Here is an 18398-nt window from a genome sequence, read left to right as displayed (position 1 = left end):
ACATTATTTAATTTATACATTAAAAAGATAGAAATGTTTGAAAAATATTTTTTTATTTATAAATTATACAGTTGTTAACAATCATTTATTAATTTCATTTATTAATAGTAATCACCTTTCTAGCCGTACTGTTTTTATACATGGTCTTCCATATCTGCGTTTAGCTTCATTTAGAAAAGCATTTTCCATTTGTCTTACGATTTCATTAAAAAACAAATTTGATAAATGTGAATGAATAACTGATTTAAACTCAAATGATAAAAAAAAATCAATAACGCAAGTTTGAGGATTATTTTTTAATCCTGGATTGAAAAGCCATAATGTGTTTAAATGATTAAATAGTTTACCATCTGAACATTCAGCTTTTACGAAACGCGGTCGCACTGTTGTTACTTTTGATGTATAGCTTTCATTTATAGGTGGAAATCCAATTACTAAGTTGGCTTTTAGCATATCATCATTTTTAAATATAATATCAGATTTTTTACAAAATGGTACAAAATTTTTATAATTTTCTACATCAGCCACTACTTCGAATATTTGCTCCATTGAAAACCTATATATCAAAAGAATTATTCGTATTATTTTTTATTTCTTTATAAAGAATCACTTTGTTTTTAAAATTTAAAACTCACCCTATTAGTTTACGACCTTCGTATTCTTTTATTTTCGCAATTCCAATCATATACTTTCTTTCTGTGCAGTGCTTATTAAAAGTATATTTATTTTGAAGTATTGCATTTTCAAATAATAAAATCCGTCTGAAAATAGTACTACTTTTTTTTAATTCTTTAATTGTATAAACAAATTGTACATCTTATATTTATAGTTATATCTATACTATAACTATTATTATTAGAAGTAAAATTTCAAAATCATAAGAAAAATATGTGAAATGATATTGATCTTTGTTTAAATTTATAAAAATATGATATTTATTGAAGTAATAAAGTAATAAAATATGATATTATTTGAAAATACTTATAAGTAAAATGTGTATTAGTTAGGTTATGTATTGTGATTTTTTTTTATATGACGATCTCTATTATTTCTATAATTGTTATTTAATCTACGTTATATATGCTATTTAAAATAATTTAAAAAATTAGTTTCATTTTTGCGGATGATAACATTATTGTACACATATGAAACTTAACCTATACACGCATATAATATTTATCTTATAAAGTTTATTCAATTCATATTATAAAATATATATGTATATATAAAAAAGTAAATTACCTATACATGCTGACACAATTTAATAATTCCACTTTGTTACATTAATAAAATTTACATATTATATGTACTATATTTTTATATATATAGAGAAAGATATAGACTTTAAACATTATTAAATTTTGCAATTATTGTCTTTTGTCTACTTTTAAATATTGCATTTAATTAAGATATATTTTATATTGTCTATTTTTAAAAATATAAATAAATTTCTTAAATAATTCATAAAATAATAGTATAAGGAAAATGACAGTTAACAGTTACAAGTATGTACGTTTAGAAGTAATAGGACATATTTATTAATAAGTGCCAAAGAATAGCATTTGACATATAAGCCATATTTATTTTTTATAACGAAGTCAATCCATATTTCAATTAATATATTAATTATATTGTTAAAAATATATTATGTAATGTAAATATTATTCAATAATTAAATTGATTAAAATTTTAAGTAATTGCTTTAAGTAATTTTTATATATTATTGACATTGAATAAAATTTGACAATGACCTGAAACACATTTCTACAAAGTTCGTAGTAAGGTTGGTACATTCTCACGTGGATAACTTACATAACACAGGTACTATAAACGACTTGACTTTGGTCCATTTCTAAAAAATGGCTGGCATTACACCGCAGGCTTGCAAAAATGTGTTTCGGCAAGTGAGTATTAGTAAAAGTTCATATTTTGATAATTAAATAATTATTTTTCCTTAATTAAACGATCTTCTTATTATTACAAAGTATTGTCCAAATTTGCAATAAAAGCTAACTTCAATGTATTCTATCATTGATGTCAGTTCCATTATCTTTTGCTTTCATCTATTTTCACATTTACGTTTAATAATTATATTATGATAAATATTTAATAATTGTTCTAACCAATAATTAAAATAATTAAATTATGTTATCTCTCTATTTTTATCTATGATATTATTTTTTTTCATCTAATATTGTGTAATAATTGTACAAATTGTAATTACTCTAGTTATTTTTATTTGAATTTATTATTATATTAGTTCCTATTGATTTAGATTAGAGGATTTCATATTTCTGCAAATCAAAATGCTGAAGCCAGATTAAAAACTTTTGCTGTGTATCGTTGGAATCCAGATAAACCTGATGAGAAACCACACATGCAAAAATATAAAGTAGATTTAAACACGTAAGTTTATTTATAACATTCTTTTAACAATTAGTATTTCTTAAATTATTTAGAAATTATTTTAAATTATGTATTACTTAATTTGTTTAAAAATTTTAAAATTATAGTTGTGGTCCTATGGTTTTGGATGCATTGATTAAAATTAAAAATGAGATTGATCCAACTTTAACTTTTCGTCGTTCTTGTCGTGAAGGCATTTGTGGTTCTTGTGCTATGAATATTGGTGGTACAAATACATTGGCATGTATAAGGTATTTTGTCATTGATTTTATCAAAGCTTTCAGTCATAATTAAAAGATAAACTTAAAGTAAGAATCATGATTGGTATTATTTTAGCAAAATTGATACCAACTTAAATTCAACTAGTAAGATATATCCACTACCACATATGTATATAGTAAAAGACTTGGTACCAGATCTGAATAATTTTTATAATCAGTATAAAAGTATTCAACCATGGTTGCAACGTGGTGAAGGGAAGGAAACTGGGGCGAAGCAATATTTACAAAGTGTTGAAGACCGCAAAAAATTGGTAATTAGAATTAAAATTTTTAATGGAACTTTTATACTTTTTAGTTTATTGCAGTAATGTATAATTATGTGTTTTACTGAAATAATATGTAATTTTTTTATGGCATAGGATGGTCTCTATGAGTGCATCTTATGCGCTTGCTGCAGTACTGCTTGCCCATCATATTGGTGGAATGGTGATAAATATCTAGGACCGGCTGTACTTATGCAAGCTTATAGATGGATTATTGATTCACGTGATAACAAAGCAAACGAACGTCTTGAAAAATTACGGGATCCATATTCAGTATATCGTTGTCATACTATTATGAATTGTACTCGTACTTGTCCAAAGGTAAAATTAATTAATCTGAGGAACATAATTTCAGTTTAAAAATAACATACTTTATTTTTAATAGGGCTTAAATCCTGGAAAAGCAATTGCAGAAATAAAGAAATTATTAGCCAATATTGGACAGAAAGAGAAACCTGACCTTAATGCTGCTGTATAAATAAAGGAAAAAGGATTGAAATTAGTAATTTATATGTACTTCTCGTTTATTATTAAATATAAGGATATGTTTGATTAGATGTAAACGAATAAATAGTTTATTTAAATTATTTGATAAAACAGTACATAGCTGAAACCAAATTTTTTATAACAAGTATGGTTTATTGTAAATAAAATTCAAATCCCTTCTAATATAAATAATCATTTATATTTCAATTACATACTTTATATACATCTATGAATGGAGGTAAAATATAATACATTAAAACTCATTTAATGAATGCAATGGAATATATTGAATATTTTATATTACACGTTTTATATTTTTGTAATAACGCATTATTGCTAATATGAATCTTTGTTGATACACTGATTAATTTTATAATGAGCAAGATGTTACTTGGATATGTATTTTTACTCTTTTCATTCTAAAAAGGAAGATATACTAATCTTGCTGATATTTACTAAATCTAAGTCATTTTTAATGTCATCAAAAATATACGTGTATATAATCCTAGAAACTTGTACATTATAATTTATCGTAAAATTATAGTAAATTATGTAATAGTAAAGTATGTTAGAGAATAAAGATATTTTAATATTTTTCAATTCAGTGTTTGCATAAGAACGCGATATGCATAATTGAAAACTATCTACAAAATCGTTCGAAATTTTTAAAGATTATAAATTTAAGGCTCTGCAGCCATTCTATTTCTTGCTGTTTCTCTTGATCGATTATGTACTTCGGCTGTTCTTAAAGTGATACCAAATATATCTTCATGATAACGATTTTCATCCTAAAAACAAATTATATAAGCAATTAAAATTTAACGTTCAGTCATAGAATTATGATACTTACACGTAATGACAACATATACGCCTCGACCTGTTTATCAGTCATTTCACCATGAGTTTGTATAATATGCTTCAAAGTTTGGTAAACATCTTCTGCCATTGTACAGTCACCACAAACGTAAAAATGGCCTCGTTCATACACTAACATATCATAAATTTGCGAAGCTTCTGCTTGAATTAAATCTTGTACGTATGTCTGTTAAAATGAATATAAATAATAGTATTTCCAATATAATAAAGTTACCTCATAAACTATTTAATAATTTTTTTTAATTGCAACCTTTTTTAATCCACGTTCTCTCGAAAGTGCTAAGAAAACTTTATCGAGGACACCAATTTTTAACATCTCTTCTTTTTCTTGCCTGTACAGATCTAAATTTCTTTGACGGCACCCAAAGAATAACCAGACTTTTCCATACTCAAGTTCTATAAATTTTATAATATGTATTTATTTAAATAACAATACAGCATTTATTAAATTATAATACCTGGTTCTTGTTTTATTTCTGCGAGGCGGTGGTGCCAAAATCCACGGAAAGGAGCAATTCCAGTTCCTGGACCAACTAGTATCATTGGTTCTTTTGGTTCGGTTGGCATATAAAAATTTGGTGCACTAAATATAAGAAAAATATATTAAATTAGTAAAACAATAATAATCAAGTTAAAACATGGTTTTAAAAACATGAACTTACCTACGTACAAATACATATAAAGGTTCTCCATCTGATATCTCATGTAGGTAATTTGAACATACTCCATAATGAACTGGTCCAGAACCGCCTAATATTTTATGAATGATCGCATATTTAAAAAAGAAAAAAAAGATGATTTCTAAGTAACTCAAGGGTTATATGTAAAATTAAATACCTTGTGTTTTATACTGTACAACAGCAACAGTAAGATGTATTTGCCCTTGATGTACATCGGGAGAGGAGGAGATACTATAAAATCTCGGTTGTAAAGGAGTTAAGTGAAGTAGTAATAATGGTGCGAAAGGTTTTACAGACGGAAATTCGTCTAATACTTCTACTAAATTGGGAAATTTCCAGTGTCTCCAATCCTCATATGCTGCGGGATCCTATATATAAAAAGAAAAAAATGTATAAAAATTTATCATGCTAATTGAATTTATCAAATTTAAAATTGATTAAATATTTACAGAAGCTAAAAGATTGAGTTGAGCTTGTTCCTTTGGATTTGTTGCAATCGACGCAAAGTATCTAAGAAGGTTCGGTGTTGGTGGTGTCGTAATATCTAAGAATCTTTTTAATAATATTCTCAAGGAATTAGGTAGATATCTATCATGTGCTATCCATGTTTTTAAGATTCCTATATAAAAAAGGTAAAAGTAGAACTTGTTATCACCGAGTAATAATTTAGTAGTTTTAATAATATCAATGCTAACCATTCGGAGTATGAGATTGTTTCTGCATTTGTAATTCAATCGGTATGTTTGGATCAAAAGGAGTTTGTATACGTTTCAAAATTCCTTCTACCAATTCTGATCTATTACATGCAAACACTCCTAAATGATCACCAGGTTTATATGGTATTTCCATACTTGCTATGTCATCGAGTTCCAATAGTAATGTTGTTCCACTATAAGAGATAAAAGTTCAAAGTCAAAGTTTACTACACAATCATGAAATTATCATTTGCCTATGTAATTACCTTGATAAATCACCGCTTAAATTTGTTTTTCTAAACATGTTACAGGTAGTAACATTTCTATTGTGACATTTACTTAAAGCTAAAATATTGCGATTATAAAAATGAAAATTTAATTAGTCACGAACAGTTTAGTTGCGAACAGTTATAAATAACTATACCTTTCCCAATTGGTTGGGGCTCAGCTTCTACAAAACGAACAGTTGCTGCCGACAAAGCTTCTGATCCTAAAGACAAAGCAACTTCAAGCAAAGTATCATCATCGTCTAAACAAAACGTTTCACACGCAACCTGGAGTAATTAGAAGAGATAATAGTGCTTTATAATAAGTAATATGGAAAAGCATAATAATGAAGTACGAACAGTGAAAGTATCAGCTGCCCACTTCCGAAAAGCTTGTTCCTGACCACACATTTCATCTCCTTGCGCCAATTTCAACAGTCGTTCTCCACCTAATTCGCCTAACAAATTATCCACATAGCGCCCAAATGCACAAAAGTTTGGATATGCTGATGATCCTAAAGCGAAAACGGCAAATCTGAAAAAGAGATCATAGATTTCATTTCACATTTGTGGATTGATTTTATTTATATTTATATATGTATGTATATACCTGACATTGCTCAAGGGACCAAAAGTGTCCTCCGTTTGAGAATCTGTAGTAGAACCACGAAGAGAATCTAATCTATCCAGTTTCTTTGAATTACTTACTTCTGTCTGACTATTCGCTTTGATGAACGATTTTGATGTCGCCAAGCTATAGTTGCGATATGATTAATGATGAATTAAATTTATAAATTTCATTTTAATATTAATTATAAAAATACGCAAGTACCTTATTTTATTGCCACTATTAATATATGTTTCATTCATTTTCATTGCGTATAAATTTTGTGCAAAAGCCTAAAGAATAAAATATGTATGAAACTATAATTTAAACTTTGCGTTGTTTGGTATAAGTGAATTAATTTACTTCTCCATTTTCTGGAGGATCACCGTTTCCAAAGGTGGAAGTTATAACCAACAATAATGCTTCGTGTTCTATATTACTGATGTCATAATCTGACATGCACAATACCTAAAATTGATAGTATTATGTATCATTTCTTCAAAATTATTTATTAAAAACTGAAACTTATGTGATATTTAAGTAAATATTGAGTACCTGCGAATGAAAAGCGTGTCCTAATAATTTACTAAGTTTTTCAGCATACATTTGCGATGTACCGGTTTCCGTAGCAAATAATACTGTTGCTTTTATTCTTCGAGATAAAGCCCTTCCAAATAACTTTGACGTAAACTTTACTGCTCTAAAATTATCCGTCAACACCATTTAATTATGAATTAAATTTTGTCATTCTACATGTTTATAAAAGTTACCTTGCTATTTGCTTAAAATGAAACTTTCGTCTTGGTTTTTTAGATGTTGATCTTTTATCCCGACCTTTTTTCCAAACATGTGTCTTCCAAGCAGGATCCTGAAATTATATTAGTAATGTAATATAATAAGTGCGTGATAGGAAATAAATGAATTATTTAATAAAGACCTGAGCATCATACGACGGCTTTAAATAATAAAGAGCCATCTCTTGATGGAACACAGGTGTAGCGGATCCTGATATCGGTGGTACGATCCATAACCAGTCGGCTGGACATCCATTTCTTAATCGCATTTCATTTTCGTAATGTTTCATAAAGGATTCCGAAGCAGTGTGATGATCTACTATCGTCACATTTTTCATCTAAAAATATTCGAAAGATCTATTACTACTTTTTTCAGCAAATTTTTGAATAAAAACTCTGTGCATATATACTTGAAAGCTATGCAAAACAGCAAGATTAGCTTCTATCATAGCTTTGTCTTTCCATAATGATGTAGATGTTCTTGTATCCAACCCCATATGTGTTGCAATTGTCTATAAATGAAATCTATTTTAGCATACAAGAATAAAAAAATAAATATTTTGCGTTAGAAATATGTACTTCTAGTAAATTGTATCGTTGAACATCACATAAATCTCTAGAGCCAATTTCAGTGCTCATATACCACCCATTGAATGGCGCGGCTGTAAACTCTAATCCTCCACAATCGAATACCATTCCAGATACTGCAGGAACCGCGAACCATTTTAATTCTAATTTTTCAAACCACTCGTAACTGAGATAAAAAGTAAAAATTTAATAAATAGCTTAACAATACACTAGTAATAAATAGAAATACTTACGTTGGATGACTAAGAGGTACCTCAAGAACAAGTTCGCTTGGAATATCGAAATAATCAGGATCATGACCGTTTGCTGATAATATCAATGGCAATATGTCGAAGCGAGTACGTGCACTTTTCCAGCCGAGTTTCATGCATAACTGTGAAAGCAATAAGTCATGTGATAATTTTGAACTAAAGATACGAAACAATCGTTTTACCTCAGTAAATTCAACGTTTGCAGGATCACCAGTTATAGTACCGTCTAGATTTTTATATCCTGCGTAACTTATCAATTGTTGATTCCATACTCTGTAATCATGTTTTCCATCTGTGCGTTGTGGAAATATTGTTATTGCAGATCTGAAAATCCAATAAATAAGTTATAGGTATTGGATAAAAATTACTTTTAGTTTAATTACCTGATATTTCCTTTGTTCGTGCTATACTTAATGTGGTTACATAATGCTTCAAACATGCCGCTAGTTGTTGTAACATAACGACAATCAAATACCTATAGTAAATTAATATATATGATATATATAACTAAATAAATTAATATAATGAATTGGTAGAATATTATTCGATTTTAATTCTAATTTTGTACTTGAACTGAAATAAAATGAGTTTGAAACTGAGATTTTTAAAATATTTTTACAGTCATGTATATAGTTTCAATGTCATTAATACAAAAATATTAAACTTTGTGATAGGAGAAGAAAAGTATAGTTTCCATTTTTTGGGCTTATACTTTTCAGAAAATTTGTATAGATTTTATATCTTTAGATTGCTATATACTTGTAATTTAGACCATTGAATGCGACCAATGCATCTTGTAGCATTGCGCCACGCAACTTTAGCTCCAAAAACTAATTCTGTTTCAGTTAATTGATAGGTTCCAGTTGCTGTGACTTCCTTTTGCACACTTTCCCAACGAATGCGATGTGCCTCACTATTTAATCTGCTTTTAAAAGAAGAAATATTTGTTAATTATTTCAATATCATGTAGGAATGATTTTTAAATAGTTTATACCTTCTGATGGAAGAAAAATATTGTTCGAGAAAATCTTTTGCATGCATAAGAATTTCTTCTCTTGAACGGGGTTCTGTTCCATGACTCGGTAGTTGCATGACACTACCGAGACACACTTGGTTAGAGCATAATGTTCTCTAAAAAGAGCAACAAGATTAACAAAATATTAAACTGCAATATTTCTTTAATCATTTACTTAGGTTATTTATATTTTTCATAAGTAAGGAAAGAAAAAATATTTTAGCCAATGCACAAATGATTGTTCGTATTCATGATAGTAATTGAGATGTTCTACTGTACTTCAAATTTAAACCACTCTATTTTTTTATAAATTATAATTTTTTAGTATTAGCCACTTTAATAGTAGGAATGTTTACTCTATGAAGTAACGTAAATTATAGTACTATAATTATATCTTGGTTATAGTATATAATTATATATTACTATAGTACTTATTAAAGTAAATTATAATACTATAATTTCATATTTTTTACGTATATTCATTTGATTATAAAAAAATACTTTCGTGTTTTACAAGATTGTAGATATATATTAGATATAGATTGTTAGATATATTAATTTCTTACTCTAACTTGCATTATAAGAATAAGCTAAGGATATTAAGTAGAATAATGTTCTAAAATTTAAATCGAGGCGTTATTATTACTACCCTGGTCAAAACATTTAAATGATCGTATATTCAAATCATTTTGATTTTTAATCGAATATACAACGCTTCCAAGTAGTATTATATCAATTGGATATTCGTATTATGTAGCTTCTTCTGCATTTTCTTTGCTTATTTCGAAACTTAATTCTTCGACTAGCCTGAGAAATAAATTATGTACATATTTTCACGCAACTAGTGGGCCATCGAAACGAACTCTCGTTTTTCAACAGTATTGACTCGCTCTGTTACAAATTCGCCCACACTCGCAGTCTCGTTCGAACTCCCACGCTATTCACAACTATGCAATTCTCAACATCGAACATTGTGCAGTCTCTAAATGAAATTTTCTAAATCTATGAAACATATTAATGAGTTGAAAAAATAAATGAAATAAAAGTACAAAAGAAGGGTACATCTACTTCCAAGCCCTTTTTTATTATATGTACCTCTGCATTTCCAACATGTAGAAAATCAAAAGCCTCGGTCTTATAGATGAGATTTCGTAGTTTTGTTGGTTTTTTCTGACAGATACCCGTCGTCTCATGCTCCTTCATCTCGACGTTGTGGCTCTTCTGTTCGACAGAATGTGCCCCTGCCTCACTTGTTACCGCTGTGCTTGAATATTAGGCTACCGCGGCACATACACTGGTTTGATTTCTTCTCGTAAGCATCCCCGTGAGAAGGGAGGGATGTCTAGCCCCTTCCAACCTGTGCTCCATACTCCGCGAACAAGATGTCACATGCGCTATGGAGCTGCGCCATCGATTTACCGCGCCGATATGTTTCAGCAAACATTCGAGTATTATAAATTTTTTCCTGGTATTTTTAGTCGTAGTATATTTTTATTAAAGTTGTGAAAAGTTATTCGATAATTTGTTTAAACAATTTTGGAACTGAATTTTATCGATTATAACAATAGGTATAAGTAGAAATGTTTCATATGGCAGAAACTTTGTAAATGAGGTATTACATGAACCATAAAGGTGCAGGACTGATTTAGAGCGTCATCGAATGGTTCGGTGATTACTTTCATGTATCATAAACTTTTTATCGGTATACCGACTGTAATGTGCTCATACGGTAACTAATTGAATGATAGTATGAAATGGATAGATTACAAAAGTAAAGATAAAAAAAATATTTTACTTACAAATATAAAAAACATTATTTAAGAAAAAAATGTCCTTAAAAGTTTTTCTTTAATGCACCATTAATTTGTGCATATAATGTTTCATTACGTTGCGATTGTAAATGTACAATTCAAATACCGATAAAGGTGTTTGTATTTACTTACGTAGTAGAATTTGAAATTAATTCGTCCATTTATAAAACCGCTTATAAGTTCGTGTTATGTCACATTCATTTGTAATAAAAAATTGGTCATATTTTATACGATTACTTTATGGGAAGATAATTATATTGAGTAATATTTATTTACATATAAATAATTATAATTTTATATATAGTTATATAGTTATTATAAAATATTATCATGGAAAATTTATTATTAATGTGTAAAAATGAACACCCTCTTAATTAATTGTTGTTTTAATTCAGTTGTGATTGAAATTAACACAAAAAATGCAACGAGAAGAAGATAATCGCAGACCTGAATTTACATCTTGTAATACAACTCCGGAAAAATTGCAAAACACCCCCCGGAATGATGGTAAGCTTCATCGATTTATATTTCGAGTCATAAACAATAATGCCATAATTATTCTGTAGGATCTGGAAGAAAAGATGTAATGTTGCAGGAAGATAAACGTAAAATACACTATACTCCTCACAATACCCCGGATAAGTACTTGAAAACGCCACAAAGTAGCGGTATAATATTTTTATAAATTCATAGTATAATATAAAAATAAGAGAGATTATTTTGTATAAAATATTTCACTGTAGGATCTCTTAAAAAAAGCACAATATCGCAATTAGAATGTAGTAAACGAAAGATTCAATCATCTCAGAGAGAGAATCTTGAAAAAATACAGAAAACTTGTTCAAGCGGAAAATTTGTTAATACTTTAATAGCACAATGGTCCAAGCATGTGGGTATCCAAACACCTTTATGCCAAACTGGAGTGGTATAAATATTTATATCATTTTTAATAAGTCAAAAAACTTTTTATAAAAATAATAACAGAATAAGTACTGAATAAATAGGTACAAGAAAATACAATTACGGAAGAAATGAAGAGGATGCATGTAATGGAAGAACGGAAGATTCAAAAGTTACAAAAGAAGTTACAAATTGCCGAAGAAACTATATCTTCACTCTCTGCTTCTCATGAGGCTGAACTGCGTGCTAAACAAGAAATTTTACAACAGTAATTTCCAAATATATTTATTATGAATCATTTAGATATTTATTTCAGTTAAAGATTGGTATCAATAAAGGTAATAATTAATGTATTTTTTCTAGATTGAATAGCGACTGGGAATCGATTACTAAGTATTATTATGAAATATCAGAGAGTTTAAAGGGCTTCCAACAACACAAGGATAATTTATCAAAGTTATATGACAAAATTGTCGTAATACAGCAATCTACAGTGAAGAAACTACAAGAGGAATTAACTGCTACGAAATTAAAAAGTAAAGATGTACATTTTGTTACTGGCTTTATTCAATTATATTATATCTACTTTAATATTGATTAATATTTTTGTGTAGATGATGAACAGAAAAATATTATTAATTCTATCGAAAATAAAATAATAAATCAAGATATAAGGTATTTACGAAAATTTTACGAATCATTATCATTATCATTTATTGAATAGGTAATAAAACCTTTAATTTTTTTACAAGAATACATGATATGATTATTGCCGAAACGGAACTGAAAAAACAATTCGAAGATATAAAAAATAGATCAATTTTGGAGAAAAATCATTTGAATAATGTTCATGCAGAAGAAAAGTTAGAACTAATAAAGGTCAGAAGTATAATATTTTTTTATTTATTATTCTCTTTTACTGTAACATTTTTTTTTTTTTTTTGTTTTAAGTAGTAAGACGTGTATAATCTTGTCTCTTCTAAAGCATGAAAAATATTTTAACTACGTTATCACAGCACGTTATTATCATAGATGTTATAAACATGTAAAATATTGTTAAGTGATTATGATTTCAGAAACAAGAAAATCTCACGTCGATGAATCAAGAATTACAAGTGCAATTACAGGTGATTACGGAAGAAAAACAAAATTTAACTAGTATATGTACAGAAAAAGCCAATAAAATTATAAAATTGCAAGAGGAGATTGTTGCACTCAAGTGAGTATTTTTTAAATTTAATTATTGAGATATTTTAAAGTTTTTTAATTTATTGATCTTGTGACAGAAATAAAATCGAAGATCTTTTATCTCAGAACACTGAATTAAATGCGAAGTATGAAAAATCTATCGATAAGGAAGAGGAATTATCAAAACAGTTACAAATAAAAACACAAGAAGTATAGCCATATTTCTGTTTCACATATTTCTTTTGCATAGAATAAATTAAGTTTGTTTTTCAATAGGTCGGTAGACTACGAGAAAATTGTAATGAAAGACAAGAAATAGAATCTAGTTTAGCCAAAGATCTTGAAGTGATCGACAATAAATATAAGATCATGCAAAATGATTTTGTAAATCTAAAAAATAAATTAAAAGAGGCACAAATTCATAATTTAAATCTTGAGGAATCTTTACAAGTTATGAAACTTGACAATGAACATATAAGAATAGGATTAAATAAAAAAATCGAGTTGTTAGAAAAAGAAAAAGATCAAGTACTTTCAGAAAGACATTCAAAAATTCAGGTATAATTTTAATGAGTAAATTAAAATTATAAATTATAAAGGGTAACTTAAATTTATTTTTTATACACAGGAATTTGAAAACGCTTGTAAATTACTGGAAAAACAACATAATGAAGAAGTAGTAGCCTTAAAACAAGAATTCGATGTTAAATTAGCAGAAATGGAGAAAATAATAGCTACAAAAAATTTTGCGTTTTTAAACTTAAACAAAGAGAACGAGGAAAATATTGATAAACAGACAAATTTTCATGACCAGCGTACAAATACTAATCATAAATTGCAAGAGAACTTAGAAGTAACAGTACAACCAATTTTAGAATCTGATTTAATAAATGCAATTAAAAGAATAGAAAGTCAAACACAAACGAATCAAATTCGTGAAATGAAAGATCAACAATTTCGAGACAAAGAATATGTGGATAAATCAAAAAATATATCCAAATATAATAACGAAATATCTAATCCAGAGCAAGACATATATGATTTTAGGGTCGCAAAATTGAACGGTGAATTACAAAATGTAAGTTATATGCAGGTTATATTGATTTCATGTGTATAAATGAATTTAATTTTTTGAATTTATATAATTATAGATATTATCAGCGACAAAGCAAGATAAGAAGATTAGATTTAATTTAAATTCTCCAACAAAGGTGAAGTTTACTATTCAGAATTATTTTTCATAATACAAAATAAGCCAAAGATAACCATTCTTATAGGTTTCTGAATATGTGGAAACTCAATTCTATCTTTCTGGGAATGAGAATATGATACAATCGAACATAGAAACAGAAAAAAAGGAAAAGAGGAAAAATGAGGTATTATTTAAAAACAGTTTTTTTTTTTGTTATGTATATTTTATATCTAACTGAAAGATTTAGCATATTATTTTGTATAAATAGGATAAAAATAATTTGACACCGAAAAAAAAGATATTTAAAACTCGTAGCACTGGATTACGACAATATGGTGCTCCAAAAAATCTTCAATATGGAACTCCTGGAAAAATGTCTAAAAAATAAAATTTGATAGACTATAATTATTACATAAAGTTATTAAAAAATATATAATTTCAAAATCCAGAATTTTTTTTTCATAATTACTTAAAATGTATTTTCATCATCTAATTATGTTATTTACTACTTAATTTATAGTGATTAAATTATGCTAATACGTAAATTGTAGACGTATTTAATAAATATTATTAACGAATTACATACTTAAGAATAAATATATTAATATAATATTGGACCCTTTATTTCTATATTTTTCAGGTTTCTATATTCAAATGATATAATATATTAAATTCAGAAGTATCACATTTGACATTTAATATTTAGTTAAATTTATATACATATGCTGTGATTAAATTTAATTTAAGTATAATTAAATTTTTTATTACACTTTTTATTCTTTACGTGTATGCTATTTTATTTTAATTATTTATTAAACTAGTAGAACAATCCCACTTCATAGATCTTTCAACAGCCATTTTCCATTTAGAATATCTTAAATCTTTTTCTAAAATATAAATATATGAAATTCTTACTAAATTATTTTTACAATAATACATATTATTATACATAATTCAGAAGAATATTACCATCTTCTCCAATAGTTGGTGTAAATTTTGTAACTTGTGATGTATCTACATCATTCACATCAATAACTCCAATTCCAACACCAGCTAATATAGCTGCCCCTAATGCTGTTGTTTCCACCATATTTGGTCGTACTTATCAAATTATTAAAATGATATTATTCAAATATAAAAGAAACTTATATATTTAAATACATATTAAGTATAAATAAATTAAATTTATATATACCAACACTTATCCCTGTTAAATCAGCTTGCAGCTGCATAAGCAAATTATTTACAGTCATTCCACCATCAACTTGTAAAGTTGTTAGTTTTGTTCCTGAATCTTTAATCATTGCTTCTAAAATATCTCTGGTCTGAAAACAAACAGCTTCTAATGCTGCTCGAATAATATGGTGTTGTTTCGTATCTTCGGTAATGCCGCAAATTACTCTAAAATATATATATAATTTATAAAATGTCATAAATTCATAAAAAATTTATCAAAAAATGTATGTAACAATCTTCTAAAACATTACATTTACCCTCGTGCATCTTGTTGCCAATATGGTGCATATAAACCAGAGAATGCAGGTACAAAATATACATCTCCAGAACATCTCACACGTTCTGCCATGTCTTGAGACTGTGTAATATTGTTAAATAGTTGAATATTATCGCGTAACCACGATAAAGCTGCGCCAGCTACAGCTACTGAACCTTCTAATGCATAAATTGCTGGGGCTTTACCTATTTTATATGCAATAGTTGTTATAAGACCCTGAGTTGAATCTACTTTCTAAAATAATGATACATTTAAACAAGCGAATTAATTAGTTTTGAATAAGACATAATAATGCAATAGATAGAAATAAACACATACAGCATTTCCAGTATTATAAAGTAAAAAACATCCAGTTCCATAAGTAGCCTTTGCCTGTCCAGGTTTTAAACATAATTGACCAAGAAGTGCTCCTTGCTGATCACCTATACACTTATTGTAAGTAAAAGAAAGATATGTTAATTTATGAATCAAATCTTTAACAATATTAATGTCTAAATGTAATATTGTTATAATAATTTACCCCTGCTATAGGCACACCAGCAAGAACTTCTGGATTTGAAATTGTTGCATATACTTCAGCACTAGATCGTATTTCAGGCAGTATATGTTGTGGAATTCCAAAAAATCGACATAATAAAGAATCCCATTTTAATGATTCAATATTCATTAACATAGTGCGAGATGCATTTGAAACATCAGTTGCATGTAACTGTCCTTTGGTAAGATTCTATATAACACAAGTATGATTTATTTGATTAATGAATGAAATATAGTGATAATTATAACTATGTTAAATGAGCGGACCCAAATAAGCCATGTATCAATTGTTCCAAAAGCACATCTCTTTTCATCTACTGCATGCTTAATACATGGTATATTATCAATAAGCCAACGTATTTTGAGAGCACTAAAGTATGGTGACATTGGAAGACCACAAAGAGGTTTCAAATAATTTTTATTTCTTGTTTTATTGGGTACACTATCTAATATATCTTCTAAGGTTGTAGTAGTTCTCATATCCAGCCATACTGTAGAAATTAACATTATTTTATTCCAAGTGTTTGGCATATATATTACATATAACTATGTACATTATAATATTTAATAATAAGCTATGCATTGTACCTATTGCATTGTGTAATGGCTCCCCTGTATGTTTATCCCACATTAAAGTTGTTTCTCGTTGATTAGTAATCCCAACTGCTTTGATATCTGACACACTCATACCAATATCTTTCAATTTTTCTATTGTTTTTTTGATACATTCTATAACAGCTTGTAAGATCTCTTTTGGATCTTGTTCCACCCATCCTTCTTGTGGATACTTTTGTTTAATTTCAATTTGGTGTGATGCTACTACTTTTCCATGTAAGACATCAAATACCTAAAACAGAAATATTGCATTATACTTTGTATTATAATTTTGCTTCAAATTTTTTATATATAATACTACATCCAATTTTCTATAACCATGAATATAAAATTAATAAGACAATAATTTAAACATTGAGAAAATTAACTCATAAATTAATTAAAAAATCACAAAAATGATACTGAAAAATATAAAATGATGTTTAGTTCAAAATGTGATGTAACATACTACAGTCAACTCCCTTAATTGGTCCCTATGGGACTAGACCCTTAGCCAGATAAACGATTGGCCGATTAATCCGATAGTAAATATCATTTATCATTTATAGATTGTCACTAAAAAAAAATCAGCATGTATATTATTACATATAAAATCCAGTATGAACAGAAATTTTTTATATACTACAGATTTAGTATAAATAGAAAAAAGATTACTAAGAGAAAGATTATTTGAATAATGACCAATAGATACAACAAAAAATATATTTCATCGAAAAAAGTAAATAATCATGTACAAGTGATTAAAGTAGGATCGAATAATTGGGAGTCGATTGTGTGAACATTAGGGTTAGATAGTTGCATAACCACAATTATGCGATTTAAACTTCATTCGGATATTCTGTTCCGATCCAATTGTCAGTTATTCTCATTGTGTGAATTTAAATATAAATTAAAGTACTTACTAAAAACCTAGCGCTACTTGTTCCTTCATCAATTGCTCCTATGAATGGACCTGAATGATTAATGTTTTCAGGCATTTTCTTTTCTTAGAGTTCAGTATCCCAATAAATTTGTTACTGTATTTGAAAGATGACTTATATTTATCTTTGATCTTAATTTTATATATATAATATACTTAAAATTTGAAATCCAATCAGTGATATCAATGTATTCTACGTTACTAACAAGTTAGCATAGGTAATAACATAGAAACAAGAGAGATATTCTGTTTACTGCTTTTGAGTTCATTCGTGATACACTCGAAATCCCTACTTTAAAGTCTTTGATTGACATAGTAGTAGGATAAGTTATGTGATTGTAGTTTTTATCATGTGTTAATGGATAATATTAATTTTATCACCAATGTTTTATATTTCTTGTTATTATTTTATCTTACTCAGTCTTAATAAGCTGTTCATTATCTTTACCTTGTGATGCAATATAATCTGATTTGTAGAATTTGTAATCAATAACGAAAATTCGTATGATCTATTT

General features: G+C 27.6%; 4 protein-coding genes across 7 annotated transcripts; 1 reads left to right on the top strand and 3 right to left on the bottom strand.

Annotated features, from left to right (window-relative positions):
• Positions 1 to 111: 111 nt before the first annotated feature.
• Positions 112 to 1317, bottom strand: LOC108547879 (coenzyme Q-binding protein COQ10 homolog B, mitochondrial). Of its 3 annotated transcripts, XM_017900588.1 has the most exons (4): positions 1243 to 1317; positions 636 to 761; positions 348 to 556; positions 157 to 193 (listed from the first exon to the last, which is right to left on the bottom strand). In XM_017900588.1, exons 1-4 carry the CDS (start codon positions 1248 to 1250, stop codon positions 171 to 173), a joined length of 366 nt encoding a protein of 121 aa, XP_017756077.1. In that variant the 5' UTR covers positions 1251 to 1317; the 3' UTR covers positions 157 to 170. The 3 variants fall into 3 exon arrangements, with proteins under 3 accessions (XP_017756076.1, XP_017756075.1, XP_017756077.1); XM_017900587.1 differs by having other exon boundaries at positions 112 to 556; XM_017900586.1 differs by having other exon boundaries at positions 112 to 556; positions 636 to 776; positions 1243 to 1274.
• A 454-nt stretch (positions 1318 to 1771) lies between these two features.
• Positions 1772 to 3628, top strand: SdhB (Succinate dehydrogenase, subunit B (iron-sulfur)). Its single transcript, XM_017900585.1, has 6 exons — positions 1772 to 1904; positions 2276 to 2406; positions 2514 to 2657; positions 2743 to 2938; positions 3047 to 3271; positions 3336 to 3628. Exons 1-6 carry the CDS (start codon positions 1860 to 1862, stop codon positions 3426 to 3428), a joined length of 834 nt encoding a protein of 277 aa, XP_017756074.1. The 5' UTR covers positions 1772 to 1859; the 3' UTR covers positions 3429 to 3628.
• Positions 3629 to 4116: 488 nt separating this feature from the next.
• Positions 4117 to 10550, bottom strand: Nos (Nitric oxide synthase). The gene is made up of 25 exons (XM_017900589.1): positions 10304 to 10550; positions 9188 to 9324; positions 8953 to 9115; positions 8577 to 8668; positions 8376 to 8517; positions 8176 to 8315; positions 7934 to 8108; positions 7765 to 7866; positions 7498 to 7692; positions 7331 to 7428; positions 7116 to 7260; positions 6924 to 7028; positions 6786 to 6853; positions 6564 to 6707; positions 6314 to 6488; positions 6112 to 6241; positions 5954 to 6032; positions 5688 to 5881; positions 5442 to 5611; positions 5150 to 5360; positions 4975 to 5062; positions 4771 to 4895; positions 4563 to 4708; positions 4287 to 4478; positions 4117 to 4224 (listed from the first exon to the last, which is right to left on the bottom strand). Exons 1-25 carry the CDS (start codon positions 10409 to 10411, stop codon positions 4117 to 4119), a joined length of 3432 nt encoding a protein of 1143 aa, XP_017756078.1. The 5' UTR covers positions 10412 to 10550.
• Positions 10551 to 15088: 4538 nt separating this feature from the next.
• Gk1 (Glycerol kinase 1) lies at positions 15089 to 18346 on the bottom strand. 2 transcript variants are annotated; one of them, XM_017900565.1, is made up of 10 exons: positions 18332 to 18346; positions 17867 to 17980; positions 16938 to 17196; positions 16617 to 16840; positions 16333 to 16539; positions 16131 to 16241; positions 15793 to 16046; positions 15495 to 15700; positions 15269 to 15400; positions 15089 to 15186 (listed from the first exon to the last, which is right to left on the bottom strand). In XM_017900565.1, the coding sequence occupies exons 2-10, from the start codon at positions 17939 to 17941 to the stop codon at positions 15101 to 15103; spliced, it is 1554 nt and encodes a 517-aa protein (XP_017756054.1). In that variant the 5' UTR covers positions 17942 to 17980; positions 18332 to 18346; the 3' UTR covers positions 15089 to 15100. The 2 variants fall into 2 exon arrangements, with proteins under 2 accessions (XP_017756054.1, XP_017756053.1); XM_017900564.1 differs by lacking the exon at positions 18332 to 18346 and having other exon boundaries at positions 17867 to 18096.
• Between the last annotated feature and the right edge of the window lie 52 nt (positions 18347 to 18398).

The sequence above is a fragment of the Eufriesea mexicana genome, unplaced genomic scaffold (assembly GCF_001483705.2).
Source record: "Eufriesea mexicana isolate 0111107269 unplaced genomic scaffold, ASM148370v2 scaffold1272, whole genome shotgun sequence".
Lineage (NCBI taxonomy): Eukaryota > Metazoa > Arthropoda > Insecta > Hymenoptera > Apidae > Eufriesea > Eufriesea mexicana.
This window is presented reverse-complemented; position numbering and strand designations above follow the sequence as displayed.